The sequence below is a fragment of the Dermochelys coriacea genome, chromosome 7 (genome assembly GCF_009764565.3).
Source record: "Dermochelys coriacea isolate rDerCor1 chromosome 7, rDerCor1.pri.v4, whole genome shotgun sequence".
In the NCBI taxonomy this organism is placed as follows: Eukaryota; Metazoa; Chordata; order Testudines; family Dermochelyidae; genus Dermochelys; species Dermochelys coriacea.
In genome coordinates, this window is record NC_050074.1 from 24,214,921 (window position 1) to 24,238,763 (window position 23,843).

The 23,843-nt window shown below is 49.1% G+C and overlaps 1 protein-coding gene across 8 annotated transcripts in view; it reads right to left on the reverse strand.

The window, feature by feature from the left end:
- Positions 1-4,645: 4,645 nt before the first annotated feature.
- COL7A1 (collagen type VII alpha 1 chain) overlaps positions 4,646-23,843 on the reverse strand; it is a 119,342-nt gene continuing 100,144 nt past the window's right edge. For 5 of the 8 annotated variants that reach the window (XM_038410201.2, XM_043518878.1, XM_043518879.1 and 2 more), the window contains 11 exons: positions 23,406-23,468; positions 22,242-22,358; positions 20,978-21,055; positions 20,691-20,744; positions 20,306-20,354; positions 19,893-19,925; positions 17,247-17,336; positions 15,987-16,082; positions 14,446-14,562; positions 8,665-8,844; positions 4,646-8,473 (listed from right to left, as the gene is read on the reverse strand). In XM_038410201.2, coding sequence (XP_038266129.1) covers positions 8,424-8,473; positions 8,665-8,844; positions 14,446-14,562; positions 15,987-16,082; positions 17,247-17,336; positions 19,893-19,925; positions 20,306-20,354; positions 20,691-20,744; positions 20,978-21,055; positions 22,242-22,358; positions 23,406-23,468 — 927 coding nt within the window. In that variant the 3' untranslated portion in view covers positions 4,646-8,423. The remainder of the gene's footprint in view (positions 8,474-8,664; positions 8,845-14,445; positions 14,563-15,986; positions 16,083-17,246; positions 17,337-19,892; positions 19,926-20,305; positions 20,355-20,690; positions 20,745-20,977; positions 21,056-22,241; positions 22,359-23,405; positions 23,469-23,843) is intronic. The other 3 variants (XM_038410204.2, XM_038410203.2, XM_043518881.1) reach the window with 3 other exon arrangements.

Here is a 23,843-nt window from a genome sequence, read left to right on the forward strand (position 1 = left end):
CATGACTTGCTGAGTGGGGCATAAGGACTCAGGAGTCATAGTCCCCAATTCCCTGGTCTGATAATTATTAAGTCAAATTATTACTGCACTGGGCAGGAGATGGACTGGATAACCCAACAGGACTTTTCTAGCTCTTCTCTGGTTATTTGCACATTTCTAAAACACCTATCACTGTAATATGTAGGCACCATTATGTACATTTAGAACAATAGGGCCTTTAAGGAGGGTATTCAAATTCCTATCCCCTCTCCACAGTTTGCATTTACTGGCTCCTCAGCCGTTCAGCTGGCATAGTTAATTGCAGCAGCAGTGTTGCTTGGGCCCTTCCACAGCTTATTTGTCAGGCTGAGGTCTTCTGAAAGAGATGAGTGTGTGAAGGTTGCAAGACTCATGCTTAGCTTGATTATTGGTGATGCAGTGTTTCACAGACAAGGGCCTCTACCAAAAACGCCAAGCTCTCATGAGCTGAGACTTGCACTTGGTCAGCCACACATCAGCCCCCAGAGACCAATGCAATCACGGTTGGATATGTAGGGAGAAGTGGTCTGTGAGACAAGGTACAGCCCAGCAAGACTTCAGAGAGAAGGGCTAGGAGCAGATACAAAATTGACTTGGAAGCCATCATAGAGCTTGGGTATGATGTGCCCTCATCTAGCCCTTATGTCTAGTGGGGAGGAGTCTGCATGCTGAAGCCCTGGTATTTCCTAGGCAGCCTTCTTGGTCAGCCCAAGTTAAAGGTGAGTTCGTTAGCCCCCTAAGCAATGCTCTCTTTATCAGATTTAGTGAGGAGGAAGGTTCAGATCAGCCTCTTTCACTGCTGAACTATGGATGGGCGGGGGCTGTGAACAGACAACTGGGATCCTCCCTGCCAGTTACTGTATGAGCTTTAGGAGGGCACTTTACAAACAATACCACCACAGTCTGGCAATGATAGAAAGCAGCTGGATGCCAGCCCCTGGCTTCTTATGTGAAATGAGTTGGTGGGTCTTCAGCCTAGCGTGGATTGATGTTGTAGAACCACCATCACCAAGTTGGCATTAACTGGCACCTCTGTTAGCAGGCTCAGCCACCATCTGACCCCCAAAGAAGACTGAACTCCCCTCTCACCACTAGAGAGGGCCCTGTTGAGGTTCAGGCTGAGACACACAGACAGTGGTGGGGGTAAATGGGGGAAGTTTGCCTTGTTGCTGCCCAAGCAAGTAAGCTGTTCTTTTGATACATGGGAATGAATCTCTATCGCCATCAAGCCAGCACCATCCACTCCACCAGCAGAAATTCACATCCCCCCAGGTCCCAACCTATTTCAGCCTGCAGCCCTGCCTCTGCTGAGGTCAGCCAGTGAACACTGAGCACATCAGGAGCCTAGCAGAGGGTGAATCCAGCTCCAGGGGATCAATTATGGGTAGGGCCCTACCAAATTCACAGTCCATTTTGGCCAAATTCAGGGTCATAGGACTTACAAAATCGTAAATTTAATGATTTCAGATATTTAAATCTGAAAGTTCACAGTGTTGGAACTGGGGGTTTCCTGACCCAACTCTGAAGGCAACAGCGCATAAGGGTGGCCTGGTTTGGTATTGCTGTCTGGCTACTGGTGGGGTGCCACCTTCGGAGCTGAGCGCCTGGCCAGCAGCCACTGCTCTCCGGTCACCCAGCTCTGAAGACAGCACAGTAGGAAGGGTGGCAATACCGCGACCCCCCACAATAACCGTGCGACCCCACCCCACCAATCGCTTTTTTGGGTTGGGACCCTAGTTTGGGAAATGCTGGTCTCATATAGGATAAAAGCACACACAAGACCAGATCTCATGGGGAGACCAGATTTCACTGTCCAGGACACATTTTTCATGCCCTTGAATTTGGTAGGGCCCTAATTATGAGATGAGGCTGGTGACAGCAGTCAGTCACAGTCACACTCATGCACAATGGGACAAAGCCAGTTGTGAATGAATGGATCTGCTTTGCCTGGCCAGTTACTCCTGCCACATGCGCTGGGGGTCTTTGTTTGGTGCTATTAATAACTGTGTTCTGTGGCTTAGGCCTGGAAGGCTTCAGGCTATGTTAGGGACCACTGAACGGCGCTCAGGGCTCCCCACTCAGAGGCTGACTGGAAGTTGAGTTGATGTGATCGCAATGACGCATGCATTGGGATACCCCTTGCTGTGCTAGCTCTTGCCCAGGCCCGGCTGGAAATGTGCCAGGCTCAGATTTCCAGCAGCCAGAGTCACGCCCTAGGCCACACTGGGCAGAGATGGGTTATTTTTAGACATTTTCGGTTTAGTTTGGGTTTTGTTGAGTGGGGGCTGTGCCCAGCACGGGAGCAGAGTAGGGAGATGGTGGCTGCTAGAATGAGCCAGGTGCTGCTAGAATGAGTTGAGGCTGCATAGGACAGGCAGGTCCTTTGGCACAGTGGGTGCTAAAGCAGCAGGATCTGAGCCTTGGGTCCTGGGGAGTCTCCCTTTGCTGGTAAACAAGTGCAAACTGCTCTGAGCACATGACAGGGAGCAAGAAACTCCTGCGTTATACTGCCATCTCTGATATTGCCTCCTTCTGTGGCTCTGGGCAAGTTACTTTCCCTTTCTATGCCTCGGTTTCCTCTTCTATAACAAGGGACAGCAGATACCTGTGGATGCCTCACAGGCGGGTGTTGGGGCAATTTGTTCATGTCTGTAAAGTGCTCTGAAGATTACGTCTGCTATAGACTCAACCATTTGGTTGCAGAGTAAGCACTGCACAGAGGCCAAGGAGTGGCTGAACTGGGGGAATTGTAGGGTAAGAGACCAGAACCTCACTCTGCTCCCATATGGGTTAAAGACTCTGCTGGAAGCACAGGGCAATGGGTGGATTCTTCCTTAGTGTGTCCAGGAACTGTTTGGGACCCTATTTCATCCTTTGCTCAGAAGGAGCTAAGTGTAAAGGCTGCTTTCCAGCTCTCTTCCCATTCTCAGTCCTGAGACCAACACAGAAACCTGCCTCATTGATGCCTCTCATCTCTGTAGGTAATAGAGAATCTTGTGTTGTTGCTTACAGGGTCTGTCATGGTCCTATGGCTTTCATTGTTGGCCTTTAGCGAGGGCTGGATTCCTTTATGTACCAACAGCCTGTCCTGCTTTACTAGCTGAAGCCACAAAGAGGGCAGGAGAAAGAGAATGCAGGGAACAGAAGCCTTCCTTATTGAGTGAAATCTGCTTGCCAGCTGGTCAGAGCAGCTGAAATTAGACTGAAGGCATGGATTCATATAAAGCATTGGAAACGTTATGCAGAGCCACAATCGCAGTGACACAGCATGTGCTGGACACATTAGCATTGTAGCTCTTATGCCCTAGCCCTTGCTGATGACTAAGTTGCTGATGTGGGCAGAGTGTCACCCAGGAAGTCACACGCTTGGTCATGTGAGTGAGGTGCGCAGCACTGCTGAGTGGGGCCAGAGCGCAATACTAACCTTAGTGGGCTAGTTTCTGTAATTAGCTGGCTGCAACTGTAAAGACACGCCAAAGAGGCAGAAATGACCATCATCCACTCGACAGTTTGCTGGGTGAATTTCAGTTGGCATGGCACCCGCTCCGGATTCCTCAGCAATAAACCCCACATGACAAGGGTCATGTCCTCACAGCCTTGGGGCCAAAGCGTGTGTACCAGGGAGGAGGTTACCAAGTGCAGCCTTCTTAGAGCTGCAGGGAAAGACCATGCTTTTGCTCAGAAGATAAGACTGCACAAGTCTCAATACTGACTGCACCCTGGGCACCAGAAAATGAGAGGGGGGAGCTGGCACATTTCTCTGTTATTGTAGAGTTGCTCCCAGATGCTAGACTGCATTTACTGGTTAGTTATTGAAGGGAAAATTGCAAGAGTTGGATCATTTTAGTAGAGTTGCACATGGGCACCAGGCACTCATGTTGGTTTGCTATCATCAGGTCACTTATGAGTCATGGCTTTTTATATAAGAAGGAAAAAACAAATTTAAGTTTGTTTTTTTTCAAAGAAATAAAAACAGAGCAACAAAGATTTAGACGGACTTTGTAAACATACTTAAGAACAAAGATTAGGCATATTTTGGGCCAACAAAACTTCAATGGGGGTTACCCTTTCAAAAATAATTATTTCAGCCTTGGTGAAAGGCCTTGAAAGAAAGCAGATTCTCTCCCATTTAGTTAACTTAAAATAGGGATGCTCACCAGCAAAACAGACAATTGGCATTTGATTCTGGTGCTGTAATGCCCACTCCCTGGCCTGGACATACTCCATTGAACTCTGAGGGATGACAGGCTATGTCGATCATTTCACTGCAGCTGACTGATGACAAGTGTATACTCCTGACCCAGACAGATGGCTTTTGCTACTTTTCAGCCAGTCGCAGTAGCAAGTTTAGGCTTGTGCATCAAATTGGGAACAATCCTCACATACTCTCTGTGGGGCTGTTTAATGGCAGCTGTGAGTCTTGGCACCAACTTGCTCCTCTCTATTACAGGCCAAAAAGCAAAAGGGCTGGATAAAGTGATGGAGAGAGACATAAAACACTTTGAAAGGCCACAAAATTCCAGTAAGTGAAAAGTGCAGAAACAGTGTGACGTAGCAATGAGCAAGAGGTTCTGGGGTGGGTAGGGAGAGGCACAGCATTAAGGCAGACTGGTAAGCCCAACAGAAATGAGGTATCACAAACTTTTATTTCCCAGATTTTGAGTTTTTGCAACATGTCACAAGAGGCACTTGACAGAAAAAAAAACCAACCAAACATGACTTGCATCTAGATTCTGCAGGACTAGTTCAACATCAGGCTCAATGACAAGCCTTGTACAGTGTGTACCTGAGCAACTGGAGTGACACAATGTAACACGCTCTGGATGGTGTTGCGAGCTGCTTGCTTTGCTTACATCACAAGCAGATTGAGCAGCTACAAAAGCAACAGAGGGTGGGAGGCTGGAATTGTAGTGACCATTCTCTGAATCTATCCAGACAAATCTTCCTAAAGTCACTGCCAGGCGGGGTGGTATTTTTGCCTCTTTCACAGCTGTTGAGAGGTGACACGGAAGTGAAACTCACCGCTGGATGCTGACAAACACGTCCCCAAAAAAGATGCAGGGAACATGCTGATAAGTTACGTTTATCTTTAGTAATGATCTACAGCAAGGCCACATGGGCCCAGATGTAAGGAGGATGGTGGTTCTCCATTTCCAAGGGACCTTTGTGGAAAAGCTGTAAGATTGTGCAAGAACGACAATGGAAACATCGCACAGTGCTGGATACCTGTGAAAGCACTGGGCACTGACCCAGGCATCCCACGGGAGTGAGCAATACATGCAGGCTGGAAGAAGGTCTGTCCTCAGCTGAGTCAGATGTTTTAGTGCCCATTACTATAACAGGGGGCCTCTCACTCACACCCATGCTTTGAAGATCCAAGCCTGACAAATTCAGAGGAGGTTGCTGAAAGCCTCACAGCACAATTCCAGCCAGCTGGGCCGGCGACATGACACATCAGCAACTCTAAGATACTGCTGATTACTTAGGACTGTGTCAGGAGCCAAGACCTCAGAATTGTGCTCTCTTATTAAAAGAATATCACAAATAATGGCCTCACCAAGCCAATTGGTATTAGCGTTACTAGGGTATATGGGCCATGACCAGAAAATACAGTAGTCGTCTTTAGTAAGGATCTGAACTGTAATCAAAATGGAGAGCTACAGTAAATGCACTGAGATCACAACAGTGCTGCATACGCATGTCTTCCCAGGCACAGTTCTTACTCTGTACTGTTCAACAGCAAGTCTGTCCCGCCACACAAAGCCAGGCACTTGAAACACCAGTCACATTTCCCTCAACTACACCTGTTGCAAGCCACTCCACAGGAACATGACCTGATGACTACAGAAACAATCTTTTAGAGTCACAATGTTGCTCCCTAACTTCTGTCCAGCCAGTGAAATCTCTCTGTGCCTGTGTCTTAGCCCAGGATGTTCCCTCACTAGCTATCATTACAATAACCGCATCAGATTCAAATTACTGCAACTTTAAATGACACCTCCCTTGCATTCAGACACACAGACACATGCTGTATACACACACACACACACACACACACACACACACACTCTGCAGCAATATATAGATATCATATATACACCCACACATTGGCATGGTTTCAGATGTGACAGTTACCCTCGTTTCCCTTTTCAGAACAGCTGTGTAAAGATGGGAGGTTTGTATTGACACTTTACATAACTGAAAGAGAGTGTGAGTATGTCCAACTGTGGGCACAGTGTTTTGGGTGGGGAAAAGGGCGATGGTATAAAACCGGGATTGCAAACAAGTCTTTACAAAGCTTTTTAAAATGCCGTATTATGGCAGGAACTTACAATAGCATAGCACCATCCTCATTGTTTCCCTGATTATTCTCATAACAAGGTTCAGCACCACTAGGTTAAAGAAAAGCATTGTTAAAATGAGTGTGGATCAATGTGCATCATACAGACAAATCTACACACACATGTACACTTAAAGTTTGGGTTTCTTCCAATGCTGTCACTCTTGCTTGAGAATATTGGTTACTGTTCAGGATTAAGGTGAAACTTCTTCAAATGAAATTTATTTTGGGGGGAGGTGGGGAATGTTTCCTTTAACAGATCTGTTGCTCTTTCACAGCTGCCTATGCCTCCCCCAGTGGCATAACAAGCACAGATGTTACAGCCTTTACCCCCTGTGGAGCCCCCGCCTGGAACTTGAGAGGTTACTTCAATTAGTAATTAAATAAAAAACATGATTTTCCAAATCCCAAGTCTCTACATGATGTCAAATTTGCAAATGGTCCTGACTAGAGTTTTTCTGGAATCCAAAATTAATTTTTACAATATCCTGATTTCTTTTCTTTAATTGGAGGTCTTGGATATTCCGAGGGACCTCTGTAAAATCACCTTTGCCTGAGCACAAAATTGCACTGGAGGTCCAGGCCAGGTGTGAATTGCATTTCCCAGCTGTTTTATACCAACTGAATGTTTGTAGGCATCAAGCAGCATACAGTGCAGGGGAGTAGCACATGGGAGATGTAGCTAACATCCAGGATTTGGTGGAGGCCAGCAGGAAAGTGCCTTTAACAAGCCTAGTTACTATAAAATGTTTTTTTTTTGATGATGGCAAATGGAGTGTGCAAACAGTCTGGTCCTACCGGAGCATGGAGATCTGAGATACCAACCAGGTCTTTTCCTTTGGCAAATGCTGTTCTGGAGCAGAACAGATTTCTTGGGGATCCAGAGGGAAATGCTGTTTTGGAGCAGAACAGATTTCTTAGGTATCCAGAGGGAAATGCATGAACCAGGAGAGAGAGGCTGATCTCTGCTGCCAAGCTGTAAACCACATTTTGCTATTTGCCACGTGCTTGTCTGCGAGGGCTTCCAAGCATGGAGCTAAGAAAAGAGTTAGGCTAAGAATGGTGGAATTGCCTAGAGAGAAGGTCCCTTCTGGCTCAGGCTCTAGCTGGGGCTTGAGGAGAACTGACACCTGGCCAGTTTCTTCCAAGCCGTAAGATTGCATCTCTAAGATTCAAGGGCTGCCCAACTGGGTTGTGTTTCCTACTCTCTGATACAGTCCAATTGGCTGGGATATGCCAGCAGAGGAGGGCAGCCTGTATTTTCTATTCCTTTGGCAGCCCCAAGGGCAGAATTGCCAACAGCCCCCCCCAAAAGACAAACAGCAAGAGAAAAGAATGCACAGCATTACAAGCCACGAAGGAGCATTTCCAGTGCCTGGGTGATGGGAGGGGGCAGTTTCCAGGCAGAAACCAAGAAGATTTTATCCTTTTGGAGAACTGGCATCATGCAAACTTTGGCACTGAATCCAGGGCTTTATGCCTTTATGCTGCCATTCACAGCTCTGCTCACTGAGTGAGTGGGTTGCCAATTGCACATGAGCAGTCTGGCTAGGAGACATTCAAGCTGGCTAGTCCATTTCACAAGCAGTGGCCCACAGGCCTGTGAACCAGAAATAAAGCAAGTGGCAATACGAACAGGTTTGATCTGGCTAATGCATTCTGTGTGTTCTTAGTCAGCATCAAATAAGTTAAAAAGCTCTAATTCAGAACTGTTGGCTTTTTAAAGAGGTTACAGCTATTTTTTTCCATTTGATAAAAATTTCACCTTAATTTAAAAATAATAAAAAAAAGTAAAACCAAGAGCAACACAAATACTCATTATGAAATAGCACCACGTCTCTGCTCCGGCAAGCTGGCATGCAGGGCAACGCTGCAGGGAGCGGAGATGGCAACAAGGAGAGTCTCAGATCAAACACACCATGTGTGTCCAGGACCTGGGGCAGGCCCAGGGTAGGTTCCCCTGTAGGAGCGTGTAAGAGTCTTTCACTCTGAGGGCAGGTGGGGTCTTCTCTCCCTTTGGTCAGTTTCCCCCCCGGACAGGAAAACCCCACTAAAACAGGGCAGTTTACGCATTCCTCTTCTCATCTGATATGTTATCAGCAGCAATTTGGGCATCTGCAGAAAAAGAGAAAAGAGTGGTGAAAGCAGATGACTGGGAGTCAGGACCCCTACACCCCAGTATCTAGACACACTGGTGTTACAGCCTGCCCGTTTTCATCTACATTCTGAGCTGAATCAGCACAAAAGGACATTTACTGTCCTAGATCTATTGGCAATGGAGAGGAGCAGCACTACTGGTCCCCTACCTGAATCTGCCTGGTGCCTGCATTGGAGATCACAGTCCTCCTTGGTGTAGAAACGGTTGAGGTTCCCCCTGCAGCCGCTGTAGATGAAAGGCCGGCACTCTGCCACTTTTTGGTTATAATACCACCTGAGTGTGAATCTGCTGCAGTTTCCCTCGTCCAAGGGCAAGCTGCATGGGTCAGCTGGGAGGGAAAAAAGTGAACAGACTTGCTGGTTAGGTTCCCTGGGGCTGAGAGAGAAAAGAGATCAATTCTTAAAAATCTGCTTGGACATCATACCTAGCAAAACATCATCAGAAGACATTAGGATGCCTCTTGCCCTTCAGAACCCAAGGCGAACCCCCAGTAAGGTATAGCTAGAGAGAAATGGAAAGGAGCCAGATGGGATTGGCAGTTTTATATGTGAACGGAAGACACTTAAACATTTTGCATTGGTCAAACCTCTGTGGAAAGGAAAACGGAGGCATACCACCTCACTGATTTAATGGCTGAATGCCAAACTGATTCAACTCTGGAAAGCATTGGTATCTGCCCTGTGTTCACACCCACTGAAAGGGAAGATGTGTTGTCTGTGCTGAAAAACCACAATGTATTTTCTAACAAGCCAGGAAAGACACCCTTGGCTGACTCAAAATCATTACAGAAAGACCACAGCCACCTCCCAGCAGAGCTACAGGGCCACTGGCAAGGTGCAGGAACAAACTTGTACAGAAATACAAAGCATGTTAGACCTGGGAGTAATTAAAGAATCTGACAGCTTTTGGGCACCACCTGTGGTCTTGGTCCCTAAGAAAGATATCACTGTAAGGTTTTGTGTTGATTACAGATAACTTAGGGTGGGCACAGTATTAGATGCTTATCTTATGTCTAGAATAGATGATATGCTAGATATCTTAAGCAAAGCTAAATATCTCAGCTTTTTTGATTTGGCAGAGATTATTGAAATATTCCCTTAGATGAGGCTGCACAGAAGAACGCCCCTTTCATCACTGCTATGGCTCTCTGAGTTTACAATGTTGCCATTTGGGCTAATTAATGCAGGGGCCACCTTTCAGAGGCTGGTCAGCCAAGTGTTAAATGGTTGACAGAGGTTTGCAAGGGCCTATGTCAATGACATTGAAGTGTTTGGCAACATTTGTGCTGATCACAAAAAACACTTACAAACGGTGCTGCCGAAGCTCAAAAAGGGAGGCCTACCCATAAAAGCCTCTTAAGTGTCAAATTGGAGCAGCCAGAGTTCCTTATTTGGGATACTGGGTAGGGAAGTATCAAATATCCCCTGAACCCTTGAAACCACAGTAAATTGGTCTGTACCCCAAACCAAAAACAGGTTCAATCTTTCATAGGTCTGGTAAACTATTACAGAAGGTTTGCGTATCTGCAATCACAGGTCTATGTAAAAAGACAAAGCCTAACAAAGTTGTATGGACAAAGGCAGATAGAGTTTTGATAAGCTAAAGAAAATCTTGTCTGAAAAAGCCTCTTCTAGCTAGTCCAGATTTTGATAAAATGTTTGAACTGTGCACAGATGCACCAGATCCTGGGTTAAGGGCTATCCTGATGCAGACAGGGTAAACAACAAGAAAAACACCCCTAAGCAAGAAATTATTCTGTCATAAAGAAAGATGATTATGCAATTGTGTGGACAGTCAAGCAGTTTAAGCCCTATCTTCTTAACAAGAAGTTCAGAGTTTTAAAGAATCATTATTCATTGATCTGGTTAAACAAAATTAAGGCTCAAATTCCAAGCTTCTGCACTGGAGATTTATACTACAAGAACTTCATATGAAGATTGTGCATACCAAGGGAGAAGAAAACATGGTGGCAGATGCCCTGTCCGGGAAAGAGGGCCCTGACCTGCTGCCTCCAGGTCAGCCAGTGGCTAACCCTACTGCAACTTTGTAAGGATGGAGGTCTGATGGCATAAACCCCTGTATTCACACCCTATGCACTATTGTAATAATCTTTGTATAAGGTATGCCTTATAAGGTATCATTTCAAAACTCAATTTGCTGGTCCAGTACTGTCCAGATAAAATGTTTGGCAACACTGTATGTGAAGTTGTAAGTGTGACACTACACCCTATATTTGTCATCGTAATATTATTATGATATGATTATGGCATAATTATGATGCATTTTGTAAAAGACGGGTCATGTAAGGTGTCATTGGAAAAGTTATAATTTGCTGGTTATGATTATCCTATTTGTTTGCATGTATCATTTTTGTATCTGAAGTGATGAATACTGATTATGGATCTGAATTTCATGTGGGCTTACTCTGGAAGACACCCATGGCCAGCCTTTCAGGTACAACAGTGAAGAAACCTGACAGTTAATAGGTCATCAGCAAAGACAATGGGCTGTGGAATAGCTTAGCCTTCCTCTGGATGTTTCGGCCAACCTGTAAGTAATGGCTGCTGTGACTCTGCAAGGGCATGTGACCAGACCACATTCCTCCGGACTCCATTTTGGGTGCCTGTATTTTTCCACAAACTGGGCTGGGAACTGTTTTTGGCACAAAGGGTTCCTGCCATATGGAACAGCTATATAAGGCAGGGAGTGACATCATCTGTTGTTCTTCACTCCCCCGCAACTCAATACCTGAGAGAAGCTCTGAAAGAAAAGGACTTGGAGTGGGGGTGGGGATTCCAAGCTGCAAAGCAAGTGCAGCTTGTGCCTTGAGAATCTGTAAGCCTGCTTGTATCATCAGTCAAGGTGAGAAATTGTTAATTCAAATCCTATCCTTCTAGTATGTTAAATCTTAGTTTGTGTTTTTGTTTATTTACTAGGTAATCTGTTTGCTATAGTTTATAAGCACTTAAAATCTATCTTTTTGTAGTTAATAAACTTGTTTTATATTTTAACCTAAACCAGTGTGCCTTTAAGTGTCTGCGGAAAAACCTCAGCTTAGTTACCACAAGTGTGCATATTCCTCTCCAAACTGAGTGAGAGGCAAACTGAGTAATAAATTCATATCGGTCAGGATTTTGATCTGGGCAGGATAGTACAGCTCCTTGGTTCTAGGCTGGGAGTAATCTTGGCTGTAGCCTTTCTATTGTTGGTTCATGCAATGGCTGGTCAAAGCCTGCATGTAACTGTGGCTGGGTGTGTCCCTGCCTGTGTAAGTGCTGGTGGAAGTGTAAGACCGGGAGTTGTCTAGAGCTTGTCACAGCAGCATAGTGTGAGAGGGAGCACAGGCTGGTCAGTCAGAGGGCTCAGTGGTACCCCAGTTCCAGGTGGCACTCTGGGGGAACCCATCACAATAAAGTTCCCCTGTATTATGTTAAGAGTGCATGTTCAAGACCCACATAGCACCAAACTGGTCAAACAGGCCTGTCTGGAACAAATAAGTGTATGTTTGCCTTAATTTGCATTTAAGCAGTAAACAGAGTCATCAAGCAGGAAGGGAAAACAAAGGAAGCTCAAACATATAGGAAAAACAGCAGGGAACTTCCTGCCACACAGATGCAGTCTCCTACTTCTCAGCTGGAAAATGGTTTTTTCAAGAGAGGGACAAACTATAAAAAGAAGGGGCAAACACCCCAGGACACCACCTCTTTCTCTCTCCCTCTGTCTGTCTCTAGCATTGCACCTAAGATGACAATGAAAAACAGCTGTTGGACTCTGGGGGTGGGGCATCTTAACATTGCTGGAAGCGTGTGGTGAGAAATTTTGCTTGAATCTAATATAGTTTGTTAAGTTAGGCACTAGTAGGCGTTTTATCTTTATTTCTCTTTTAACCATTTCTGACTTTTATGACTCATTAGTTGTACTCACTTAAAATCTATCCCTTTGTAGTTTATAATCTTGATTTATTGTTTTATCTAATCCCGTGTGTTTAAATTGAAGTGTCTGGGTAACTCTATTTAAGTTAATAAGCCAATATATTATTCTCTTAAAGGAATAATGGATTTAAAATATTTGTACAGTCCAGGAGAGGGCTGGGCAGTACAGGACATACATTTATGGGGGAAAATCCAGGACTGAGGGCACGTTGGGGTCATTCTGCAGTAGAAGCAAAGATAATGAGAGCCAGGGTGTAACTGGCAAGGTCTGGCTTGCATGCTGTTTGTGAGCATCCCAGGTGGGAGCTACTTCAGCAAGGTATTGTAAGGCATGCAAGGTTGCACGGCAAGGGTGATGCAGGCCCTCACTGGTCTGAATCGTACCCCGATATGTCACAATATCGTCTCACCTAAACCTGAAGGTCAGTACCTGGATCCTATGGTGACTGGCACTATATCAGCACTTTAGATAGTGTTCTCAGTCCTGAACCCTGATATTAAGATTTGCATCTGCTGGATAAACCACCAGCTCTTGAAAACCTGTGTGATCCATCCCTATGCTTCAAATCTTGTACTGGATTGGTGGCCAAAGCATTGTCAGAGAACCAAATGCAACTGCTAATCACCCTCATCTTTACTGTGGCTCTAACACAGGGGCAGGCAAACTTTTTGGCCCGAGGGCCACATCTGGATATGGAAATTGTATGGCAGACCATGTATGCTCACAAAATTGGGGCTTGGGGTATGGCAGGGGCTGTGGGCTCTGGGGTGGGACCAGAAATGAGGAGTTCAGGATGCGAGAGGGGGTTTCAGGCTGGGGCAGAGGATTTGGATGCGGGTGGGGGTTGAGGGCTCTGGCTGGGGACGTGGGCTCTGGGGTGGGGCTATAAATGAGGAATTCAGGGTGCAGGAGGGGGCTCCGGGCTGGGGCAGACGGTTGGGATGCGGGTGGGGGGTGAGAGCTCCGGCTGGGGGTGCAGGCTCTGGGGTGCAGGAGGATGGGACCGAGGGGTTTGGAGGGCGGGAGGGGAATCAGGGCTGGGGTGCTGGAGGGGGTCGGGGGTGCAGGCTCCGGGCAGCATTTACCTCAAGCAGCTCCTGGAAGCAGCGGCATGTCCACTCTCCAGCTCCTATGTGGCGGTGCGGCCAGATGGGTCTGCGCACTGCCCCATCCACAGGCGCTGCCCCTGCAGCTCCCATTGGCCATGGTTGCCAGCCAATGGGAGCTGCGGGGGGAGCAGTGCTTGGGGTGGGGTCAACGTGCGGAGTCCCCTGGCTGCCCCTACGCGTAGGAGCCGGAGGACGGACATGCCGCTGCTTCCGGGAGCTGCACGGAGCCATGGCACATGTGGAATGGGGCAAGCCATGGACCCCGCTCACCGGCAGGAACTTGAGGGCCAGAATAAAATGTCTGAAGGGCCGGATGTGGCCCCCGGGCAGTAGTTTGCCCACGTCTGCTCTAACAGATGCCACAATGCAGTGCTGTGATCTGGATATTTGAAGCATTGCAGTTTGGGACCCGTAGTCTCTCTCTGGGTGGCTGCTATCTGCTCCTTTTCATGCAAAATAAAAGAAACATTGCTTTTAGCAAAGTGCCAATATGATCTTTGTGTACCGTACTGGATGCTTAGTATTTAGGACATTGCTGTTTCTGGGAGGGGTAAGAATCCTCTACAGAATCCTCATTAACAACATGGCAGGGCACAAAGACTATAAGATGAGGATCTTTGTTTTCCACCCAAAGATTTCCTTTTTCTTCCTTCCTTCTGCACAGTACAAAGAGTTTTATTTACTCAGCCATGATTGGACACTTAACAGTTGGGAGACCGCACCATCTCCTCCCTGCAAAAAAATGCCAGATCTCTACCACACTACTCAGGGGTCACTGAGGACCACATAAAACCAAGTCTGCTTCTTTTTCTCTGCTCCCTCCTCCCCGACAAGAGTCTGGGAGGTCTCATTTTCCTCAGAGCTGTCGGAAGGTTAAGGAAACTCACCATCACTCAGCATGGTGCTCTCTGTCCCATCAGCTTCCAGGCTCTCTTCATAGTCCTCCATTGCGTAGACATGCTCGTACTCAGGGTCATTTGTGTTCACAACATGCACCTCATGCCCTGGAAAATAACACCGGCCATATGAGAAGGGCCACAGGACAGGGAAGTGCAGGGTGGGAAGGGCAGGTGGATGGCGTCACTGGGCTTGTTGCCCAAGCCATGTGGGAATTCATCCCTCATCATTCCTAGGATGACGACAATTGGCCTTCAGCTTTGATCCTGGGACCAGCTGATGAAAATGGCAGATTCAGTAACAGGCCTGGTCAACATGTCACTGAGTTGACCGGCTGGTGCATTGGTTTGTTTGCACAAAGGTAGCCGGAGGGAAAGGAATTGGCTGCACTGCTCAGTAACTAACCGTGCCACAGGGGTCACTTGCCGAAAGGTGCAGTGTCACAGCACAGGGACCTGTGTGGCTACAGCTACAGCTACACTAGAACACATTGTGCTCATTTTACTGGGATGGACACTATGGCTGGAAAACAGATACAAAATGTTCTAGAGCAGACAAGGGGTGTGTGGGGACAGGGCACAGGGAAGCAAAGAGGCTGTCACCGAAAATGCTAACAATTAAATAAATGGGGAATGAAAACATTCTCTGGGACTTATCTCTGCAAATCTCTCTGTGCCCTATCTCAATGGGACAACAGAAAAGCTGGAAAAGGAGCTAGAGGGAGGATTTGTGCCACCTTCATTTACTACTGGATGCAATTCAGGTTTAGATGTTTACTCACCAACCTATGCTGCATTACCAGCCATGCTGTAGCATCCGGCCAACCAGTCCTTCCAGTCATTCTACACATTTGCCCTCACATTCCCATCATTCTTCAGACATTCCCTCTTCCCATTCCTTTCACCCCCTTTACCTATGAGCCCATCCATTCATCTACTCTCCATCCATAGTCACTCATCCACGTACCCGTCATCCTGGACATTCACGCATCCATTACATTCACATACCCTTCCATAAGCCATGTGACCATCCTGCAGTATCTATCCAAGTCATACACTTACTCCTCTACTCAGTCACTGTTTATCTTTTCATGAACCTACCCATTCATCCTGAGCAAACTGTACACTCCAGCTGTTTGATAAACAACACTCCTTTCACTCTGCACATCATTCTCACTCGCCTGTCCCTCTGATCAGTTGATCCAAAGGTGATTGGGGTTTGACGACATAGCAAAGACATCCCTATATGTTCTGTGTCATTGCGAGAATGCAGATGCCCTTCATTAAGTCATAATACAATGGCCCATATCTAGGTGCATCTTAGCATTAAGGTAAGAAATAGCCAGAACTCTACTTTTAAATGGCCTGCAGCTGCCTTAGCTTCTCTGAGTTACTGTTACAGAAGGCGGGTATTGCAATCCCTTGGTACCCGCAAGTGAAGGACACTGTAATGGCAGAGCTTCCATGCAGGACTCACAAAGTCAGCACTGGAGAACGAATATTATGACAGGGCACAAAGAGACAAGACTCACCCTCCTCTTCTTCAGCGTGTGATAACTTAAGCACAGGGACTAGATGAGCATTAACAGACAGGAATGGTTGGGTGGATGGATAGTTGGGGAGAAGACCTAAGAGAGGCAAGGACACAGCACAGACATCAAACAGGACATACAAATGACTGACATGGCTCCCCTCCCCCCGACAAGTCACGGGCCAATGCTCAAGAGCAGCATCAGCACTGTCCACTTCCAAGACTGCTAACAGCCAGCCACACATGGTGCAAAACTAGCATTGCGCTGGAGACCTAAGGGAGGAAATAGGCATTACGGAGAGAAGCACCATAGACGGGCAGGTCTGGACCACCTCTTGCGGCCTGCCATTGGACACCAAACAACAGCACTTCGTCTGCATCACCCCTGGCCTGTGGCATAATCTATGTAATTGTATCCTCCTGCCTCTGATGGGACAGGACCTCCTGGGACAGAGGCCATACAGAAAAATTCACCCTACTGACTCCACGGCAAGGTGATGGCAATATAGATGCTGGAAATACCAGCAGAAAGAGACCTGTAGGCAGGATGCATGCACAAAGGGAAATATATTCTCTTTGGAGTCCCTTCATCCTAATCCACCCAATCCCCTCAGTAGAACTGGGCTTCTTGGGGTGGGCAGACATGCTCTTGAACACAGCCCTTGGTGGAGCATAAGCTTTCGTGAGCTACAGCTCACTTCATCGGATGCATCCGATGAAGTGAGCTGTAGCTCACGAAAGCTTATGTTCTAATAAATTTGTTAGTCTCTATGGTGCCACAAGTACTCCTTTTCTTTTTGCGAATACAGACTAACACGGCTGCTACTCTGAAACCAGCCCTTGGTGGGTTAGAGTTTGACAGCTGCCTCGTTGGTTTTGTATATTGTTCAAACACCAGTGGAGGACAAGACAGGACACAGACGAGCATAGCAAAGGTCTTCCCAGATATGAGGCAGGCTCACCTACGGCTCTGGATGAGGCATGTGGTCACAGATTCTACACACAAATAGGAAGGTACTACAGGAATGCTGAGAAGCCTTTGAACATTGTGCCCTGTACAAATGATGCCTCCGATACTAAACTCAGCCTTTCCCCAGCTTGGTACAGCCTGCTGGGTCTGGCTGGAAACAGTGTGGAATTATCTACTAGAAGATAATCTCTCTCACTCTCTCTTGACATTCAAGGATGGAGTCTGCTTGGCTCTGCTCTGGGCCGGTTTGGCATGGGTGGTTTAGAAAGATGCTTTGCTTTTTTCGATCACCTGTTCTGCCGTGATCCTGATTTCCTCTGGTATTTCTTCTTCCTCTCCTGGAAGATTTATGTCTGTTCCTTGCATGTGTCCCCCATCCTCCTTTGAGAACAATCAGGCAAATAATTCATTTCATGTTTGCCCAAACATTACCTACCTCTGCGTCATAGCTCCTCCTTGTCAGGCTTACACTGCTGGCTACCCTGCTAGCCTCCTCTTCCCTACAATCTTCAGCTGTTTTTTTTTTTTTTACCGTTTCTGGAAACCTGCTATGAAACCTGCCTTCCTTCTTCCCCTTTGCTTTCCTCACCAGCCCTCTCTTCCCTTCCCACACTCACCTCTCTCTTCCTCCCCTGATCCACACTTGGCTTAGCCCTTGTGCAGGAACGGATCTCATCCTGGATGAGTCTGTCAATGTCCTTGTGCCATCTTATTCTCCTTACTCTATTGCAGGGGTCGGTAACCTTTCAGAAGTGGTGTGCCAAGTCTTCATTTATTCACTTTCATTTAAGGTTTCACGTGCCAGTAATACATTTTAATGTTTTTTAGAAGGTCCCTCTCTCTATATTATATAACTAAACTATTGTTGTATTGTAAAATAAACAAGGTTTTCAAAACGTTTAAGAAGCTTCATTTAAAATTAAATTAAAATGTTGACCTTACACCGCTGGCCGGCTCAGCCTGCTGCTGGTCTGGGGTTCCGTTCACCTTGGCCGGCAGCAGGCTGAGTGGGGCCTGCGGCTGGGACCCCGGCTGGCAAGGGGTTGGTAGCCAGAACCCCAGACCAGCAGTGGGCTGAGCGGCTCAGCCCACTGCTGCTCAGGGGTTCCATCCACTGGCTCCTGCCAGCCGGGATCCCGGTTGCCGGACCCGCTCAGCCCGCTGCCAGTCTGGGGTCCTGGCCCTGCCCACATACAGTGGGTACCTACCTTCTCCCTGGCCATTCTCTTCCTCTCTCTCTGCACTGAGCTGAAGGTGGGAGTGCACTGAGCACAGGGCTGGGGGTGAAGGAGCAGGCTGGGCGTTGGGGTGTAGGGTCTGGCCGGGAGCTAGAATGAGCGAGGGGGCTCAGGGTTGGGGCAGGAGGTTTGGGTGTGGAACACTTACCTGGGCAGCTCCCATTTGGTGGGAGGGGTGCAGGTGGGAATGTGGGGGGGGAGGTGCAGGAGCTCCCATTTGGTGCTCAGGGTAGGAAGGTGGGGGTGCAAGAGTCAGGATGTGGGGGGTGCATGGGGTGTGGGGGATGCAAGAATCAGGGCATGGGGTGTGGGGGGCCTGGGTATGTGTGGGAGTGCCAGAGTCAGGGCTGGGGTCGTGGGGGGTGGGTGAAGGAGTCAAGCAGAGGGCTGGGTGTGTGTGTGGGGGGGTACAGGGCTCAGGGCAGGGGCCTTGAGGTGTGCGGGACTGCAGGGCTCAGGGCAGAGGGCTGGGTGTGTGTGTGTGGGGGGGGTCAGGGCAGAGGGCTGGAGGGGATATGCCTGCTTCCCCAAGGCCCTGCCCCGGCTTCTTCTCTGCTTTTGCTGGGAGCAGCGAGCACGCTGACTCCACTCCTCCCCCACCCCCTCCCTCACAAGGGCCATCAGCTGATGGGGGGGGACAGGGAGGGAGGGATGGAGAGGAGGAGGAGGGGCAGGAACTCAGCACACTGCGGGAAGAGGCAACGGAGCTGGCAGGACCAAGCTTCTGCCCCCGCGGGATAGGGTGGGGAGCAGAGAAGAGCGGGCCAGGCAGGGCCAGGCCGAATTGGATTTTTAATGGAACGCGTGCCATACGTTGCCGACCCCTGCTCTAGTGTATTTGCTACAGTGATTCCTCAGTCCTGGCTTGCACAATAATTGTTCTTTTACAAGCTTGTTACCATGTATTTGGTGCCTTGGTATCACAAGTATTGGCTTCTCCAGGCACGACTACCCATAAGTTACTCTGCCCACTGGCAGTCTGTTCAAAGTGAGTCGGGGAGAGGCGCATTGGACCCTGGGTCCAGAGAAGGGATGGCTGCTGTGACTATCCGTTTGCTAATCTTGGCGTAGCATGTCAGATGCTGTCTCAGGTTGGGGACGCCCAGTGCAGCACTCTCCTTTTGCCGTCAGATGCTTGGCCATTCCTGTCCGGCCTCTGAAGCTCTGCTTTGAAACTGCCCTAGTGGCAGCTCTAGGCTTGGAGTCTACTGAGTCCTCCTTGCCTATAGGGATTCGGTCCCTGGTGCTTCCCCCTCAGAATCCCCACTGCACTCACTGACACCCCGAGTGCTGCCAGACGTGAGACCTTGCTGAGGAATGTTTCAAACTGCAGCATGTCACTCATCATCTCTTCTGCCCTTGCTACCCCAGCTTCCATTATCTCCTGCTCCTGGCCTAGTCAGTCACCCTCAATGACAGCTCCCCTACCAACCCAGCCACGCTCGCCCAGTCTCCTAGGGCTCAATGCCAAGCCAGCATCTCCACAGGGCTGCCTCTTCTGTTGGCAATCTGCCAACCTAACTGGTGCTACAGGGCTGAGCTAGCTGCATGTGACCTTCCAGGACGGGCCATGGCCCGTTCGTGAAACCTGCTACATATCTGGGAGAATGGACCTGCTCGTCAATGACAGGGCTGCTGCTCAGCACTGCAAACTGGGATTAAAGGATGCACAAAAGGGTTACAAGAAATCAGTGCTCACGTGGTTCAGAAGAGGAGAACTGCCCGCCGCAAGCTGTGTGGAGAGAAAGAGAGAAAAGAGGAGGTTAATCCATGGGGAAAGCCTTCTCTAGCATCCTGGCACTTGGCACAGACCTGCCCCGCCACCAGGTATCAGGAAAGGGACAGACTAGATTGATAGGCCCCTAACACTCACAGGGGGCTGGCACATTGTACTCTGAACACCTCCAGATGTGGAAGTCATGGTACATGCAACTTCATCAAAAGAAGGGGAGAGGAAGGAACAAAGGGACAGAGGGCAGAGGAGGAGACAGTGAAGGGGACAATTTTGTTTACCAGTTTCTACCCAAGGAGCCCTGGTAGTGATAAGAGATCAGAGCCGGGGTGCTGCTGACAAGTCAGTCAGCCCCAAGTGGAAGGTGAAGCCTCACTTACCGCAGTGCTGACTCATTTCCTGTCTGACAAATGCGCGGATCTCTTGTTCCTGCAGAGAAAACCAAGGGAATGAAGAGAGAGAGGGAAGAGATGTCTTCCGGCCCCCCCAGCCCATCATGAGCCTGCCTCAGCTGCTTTGGGGATCATTGGGAAAAGAGCAGTCTCTCCCCACTCCAACAATCCAACACTTGAGCCAGACCTGGAGGGAAACCGTAAGGGGAAAAGGCCTCAAGCCTGCCATGCAGGAAGGCAGGACTCAAGGGCCAGTCCCAGCCCCTGGGAGAGGGAAGTATCCCACTGCTCTGACTGACTGCGCAGTGGCACGGATGTGTTGTCATTGTGAGTCAGGGCTTTGCTCCAAGACCTCAGGGAGCTCTCTTCTCACCGTCATGCCAGGGTCCCCCTTCTCTCCTCTCAAGCCTTCGAGTCCTGGATTCCCCTGAAAACAAGCCAAATAGGAAATCAAGAGGCATGCTACTTGGTCAGCAACTCCCTGAACCAGGAGACACCCACCCTCTGCAGAACCCTGTCAGCCCCTAGGAAGCTCTCTTCTTCACCAAAAGAAGGGGAGAGGAAGGAGGTGGGGTTCAAGGTACAGCGAATATATCCAGGCAGAGTCAAGCATTCAGACAGGCAATGCACATCCAATGGGTCAGAAACATGCTTACACACCTGATCTCCTCTCTCTCCTGGAATCCCAGGGATGCCTCGGGTCCCTACAGTCGACTCCCCTGGGGGGCCTCTTTCACCCTGCAGCAGGAAAATACACACTGAGACACTAGCCAGCAAGGGGAGTTCTAGGATTGGGCCATCCAGAGAAGGGCAGTATCTACCATCCCCCACACGCCCCAGAGCTCCCTCTTGCAGGGAATGGGGCTGTTCCCTAGACATGGCTCTAAACGAGCTGGTACACATGACGGTCTCACTTATTTCGAGAAAGATTTCTCAGCCGCTTCCAAAACATTAGACTCTTCTGCTTTCATCTCCCTATCCCCAGTGAGAAGTCCTCAAAGGCGGGTCCCCATGTCCTTGTAGGTAAGAACTGTCCCCTAGGGGAGCAATCCAACCTGATCAAAGATGCAGCACTGGGGAGAGACATCACGCATGGTGCCCTCAGACTGGGTTCAGGGCAGCCTTGAAGCTGATCTTATGGGTGAATGGGAGGTCATGAAATAGCAGTGCTCCAGAATACAGCTAGAATGAACACACTGCACCCTCGCAGGGCACTTCCAGCTCAGGGTCAGAGGCATGCTGCAAGCATTATTAATGAACCCCACCGGCCCTGGGAGGCAAGGAAATCATCCCAGAGATACAGAAAGAGGTTATGAGACTGAACCGAGTCAACGCGTGAGCCAGTGACTGAGCTGGGCATAGACCTCAGGAGTCTGACTCCCAGCTCCCTGCTCTAACCAGCAAGTAACACTGCCTGTCACTCTAACAGCCTCTGCACATCACTTGCACGGCACCGTTCATTGATTCAGAAGGTGGATGGAGCCAATCCTGCTTGAACAGAGTCTACCACCTCCTTGCTGCCTGCTAACTGCAGGCAGGTCCAGGGCCTGCTCACTGCCCTGATGGGGATATGACCAGGCAGAACTGAAACAGATGGGAGGGGAAGGGGAACTGCTTCCTCCACCCTGTGCCTGCCAAGGGACTCCTGAGAGCTCACTCTCGCCCTTCATGTGTTCTCTTGTTCCTGAATGCTGCACAGAAAAGGGGTGGCTGCTCCCTCTCAGACACTGGTCCCTTTGCTGCCAGGGATAGGAGTGCACTGGGGTTTGTGGTCCAGTTTTGGTTTCCTTGTGGAGTTCCAGAGGCAGCAGGAGACAGGAGCTCGCCACCTGCTGGCCATTCAGAAGGCAACACTGTCCTAGTCTGGAGTAGTGAGTAGAAGCTGTAGGGAAATGGCCATGCACAGAGGGGAAGAGGTTCTTACCTTCTGCCCTTGAATCCCCTCAGGGCCCTTAGGGCCAACGCTACCTGGTGGGCCGGGTGGGCCAGGTACTCCATCATTGCCCCTAGGGCCTGGGGAGCCAATAATGCCTGGAGCACCCTGAGAAAAGAGGCAGGGGTTAGGAAGGGCATGACCCACACTGGGCAGTACAAACTGGGAGTGTGACAGACTGGCACCTTGGCCCACACCGAGTCAATCTCCTGCAGCACTGACCTGCTCTGTACCCTTTGAGATAGGCGTCGTCTATTGACAGAGAAGTGTGGCTAACACTCACAACGTCATCACAAGACCCAGCATATCTGAGGGTTTTCTTAGAACCCCAGCTCCTGACATTCTGTGATTACATGAGAATTTCAACTTGCTTTTTAAAAAGAGCGAGCATCTCGCCCTCCTGGTTGCAGAGAGAAGCTGAAAAATGTGTTCTGAGTGCGTCCTTAAGGCCCCCAAACCAGAAAGTAAAGAACCCAACATTTAGTCATTTAAAAAAAAAGTCAATTTTTCAGCCAATCTTGGGATTTTTTTTAGGGTTTGAAGCCTGATTTTTGAACACTTGGGGTTGGCCATACATCATAGATGCTCTACCCCCACCCCCATCACCCCTACCGCCCAAGCTGTAGGACAGCAGTGGATCTGTGGGGAGACACCAGATGGTGCCAGTTGACAGTGGGAGAATCGCAGCTATTTTCCATCAGGCCTGTGACTGCTCTCACCAGCTGGGAGTTCTAACAGTGAACTGACCTTGCTCCACTCCCAGTTTTGCTACAGCCTGAAGCACTGGTTCTGCCGTGCCAGAATCCTCTGGAAGGGAGGATGTTGAGGAGTTTCAAGTCAGTGCTGGGACCCGTGTCTTGGTTAGAGAATCACGGTTCCCCAGTTGGCCGGGCATATCCTTACACCCTATCAGACACGTCAGTGTCCAGCTCTGGTTAACAGGCAATGAGCTACTGATGGTCAGTGTCTGAAAACTGTCCAGCAATTAGCAAGTCAGGGCACCAGAGCTTTGCCATCATGCTGGGGTTTGCCGCAGCAGCAGAGGGCTCCTGTGGGGAAGTTTCCAAACTCCTAAGCATTTAGGTATAAGCCCTGATCCCACTAACACAAGCTTCAAGGGCTCTGGAGTTTGGCCCTTAGTAAAGCACAACTCACCCGGTCTCCTTTCTCTCCCTGGTCTCCTTTGGCTCCCTGCTGACCATCAAATCCCCTGTCACCCTGCGAAAGCAAAGAACAAGGTATTTTTTCTAGCGAGATTTGGGATAGGGGCACAGGCGGATTACGGTTTTGTGGGGCCAGAGCAGACCACCCTTTCTGTCTGCAGTCCCCCCACCCTGGTGCTCCTGCTGGGGAGCAGGGTCGGGGCATGGCGGCTTGCTCCACTCTGCCAGCCTGACTCTCCAGCCGGGGAGTGGGGTCGGGGCTCAGGGGCTTACCCCGCTCCACCTGCCTGGCGCCCCAGCTAGGGAGTGCTGTCAGGGCACGGGGGCTTGCCCCACTCCATAGGAGCACTGGACAGGCGAAGTTGGTTGGGGCATGGGGTCGCCCATTTTCCAGGGCCCCCCAGTTGGCTGGGGTCCCTGGAATCAGGCT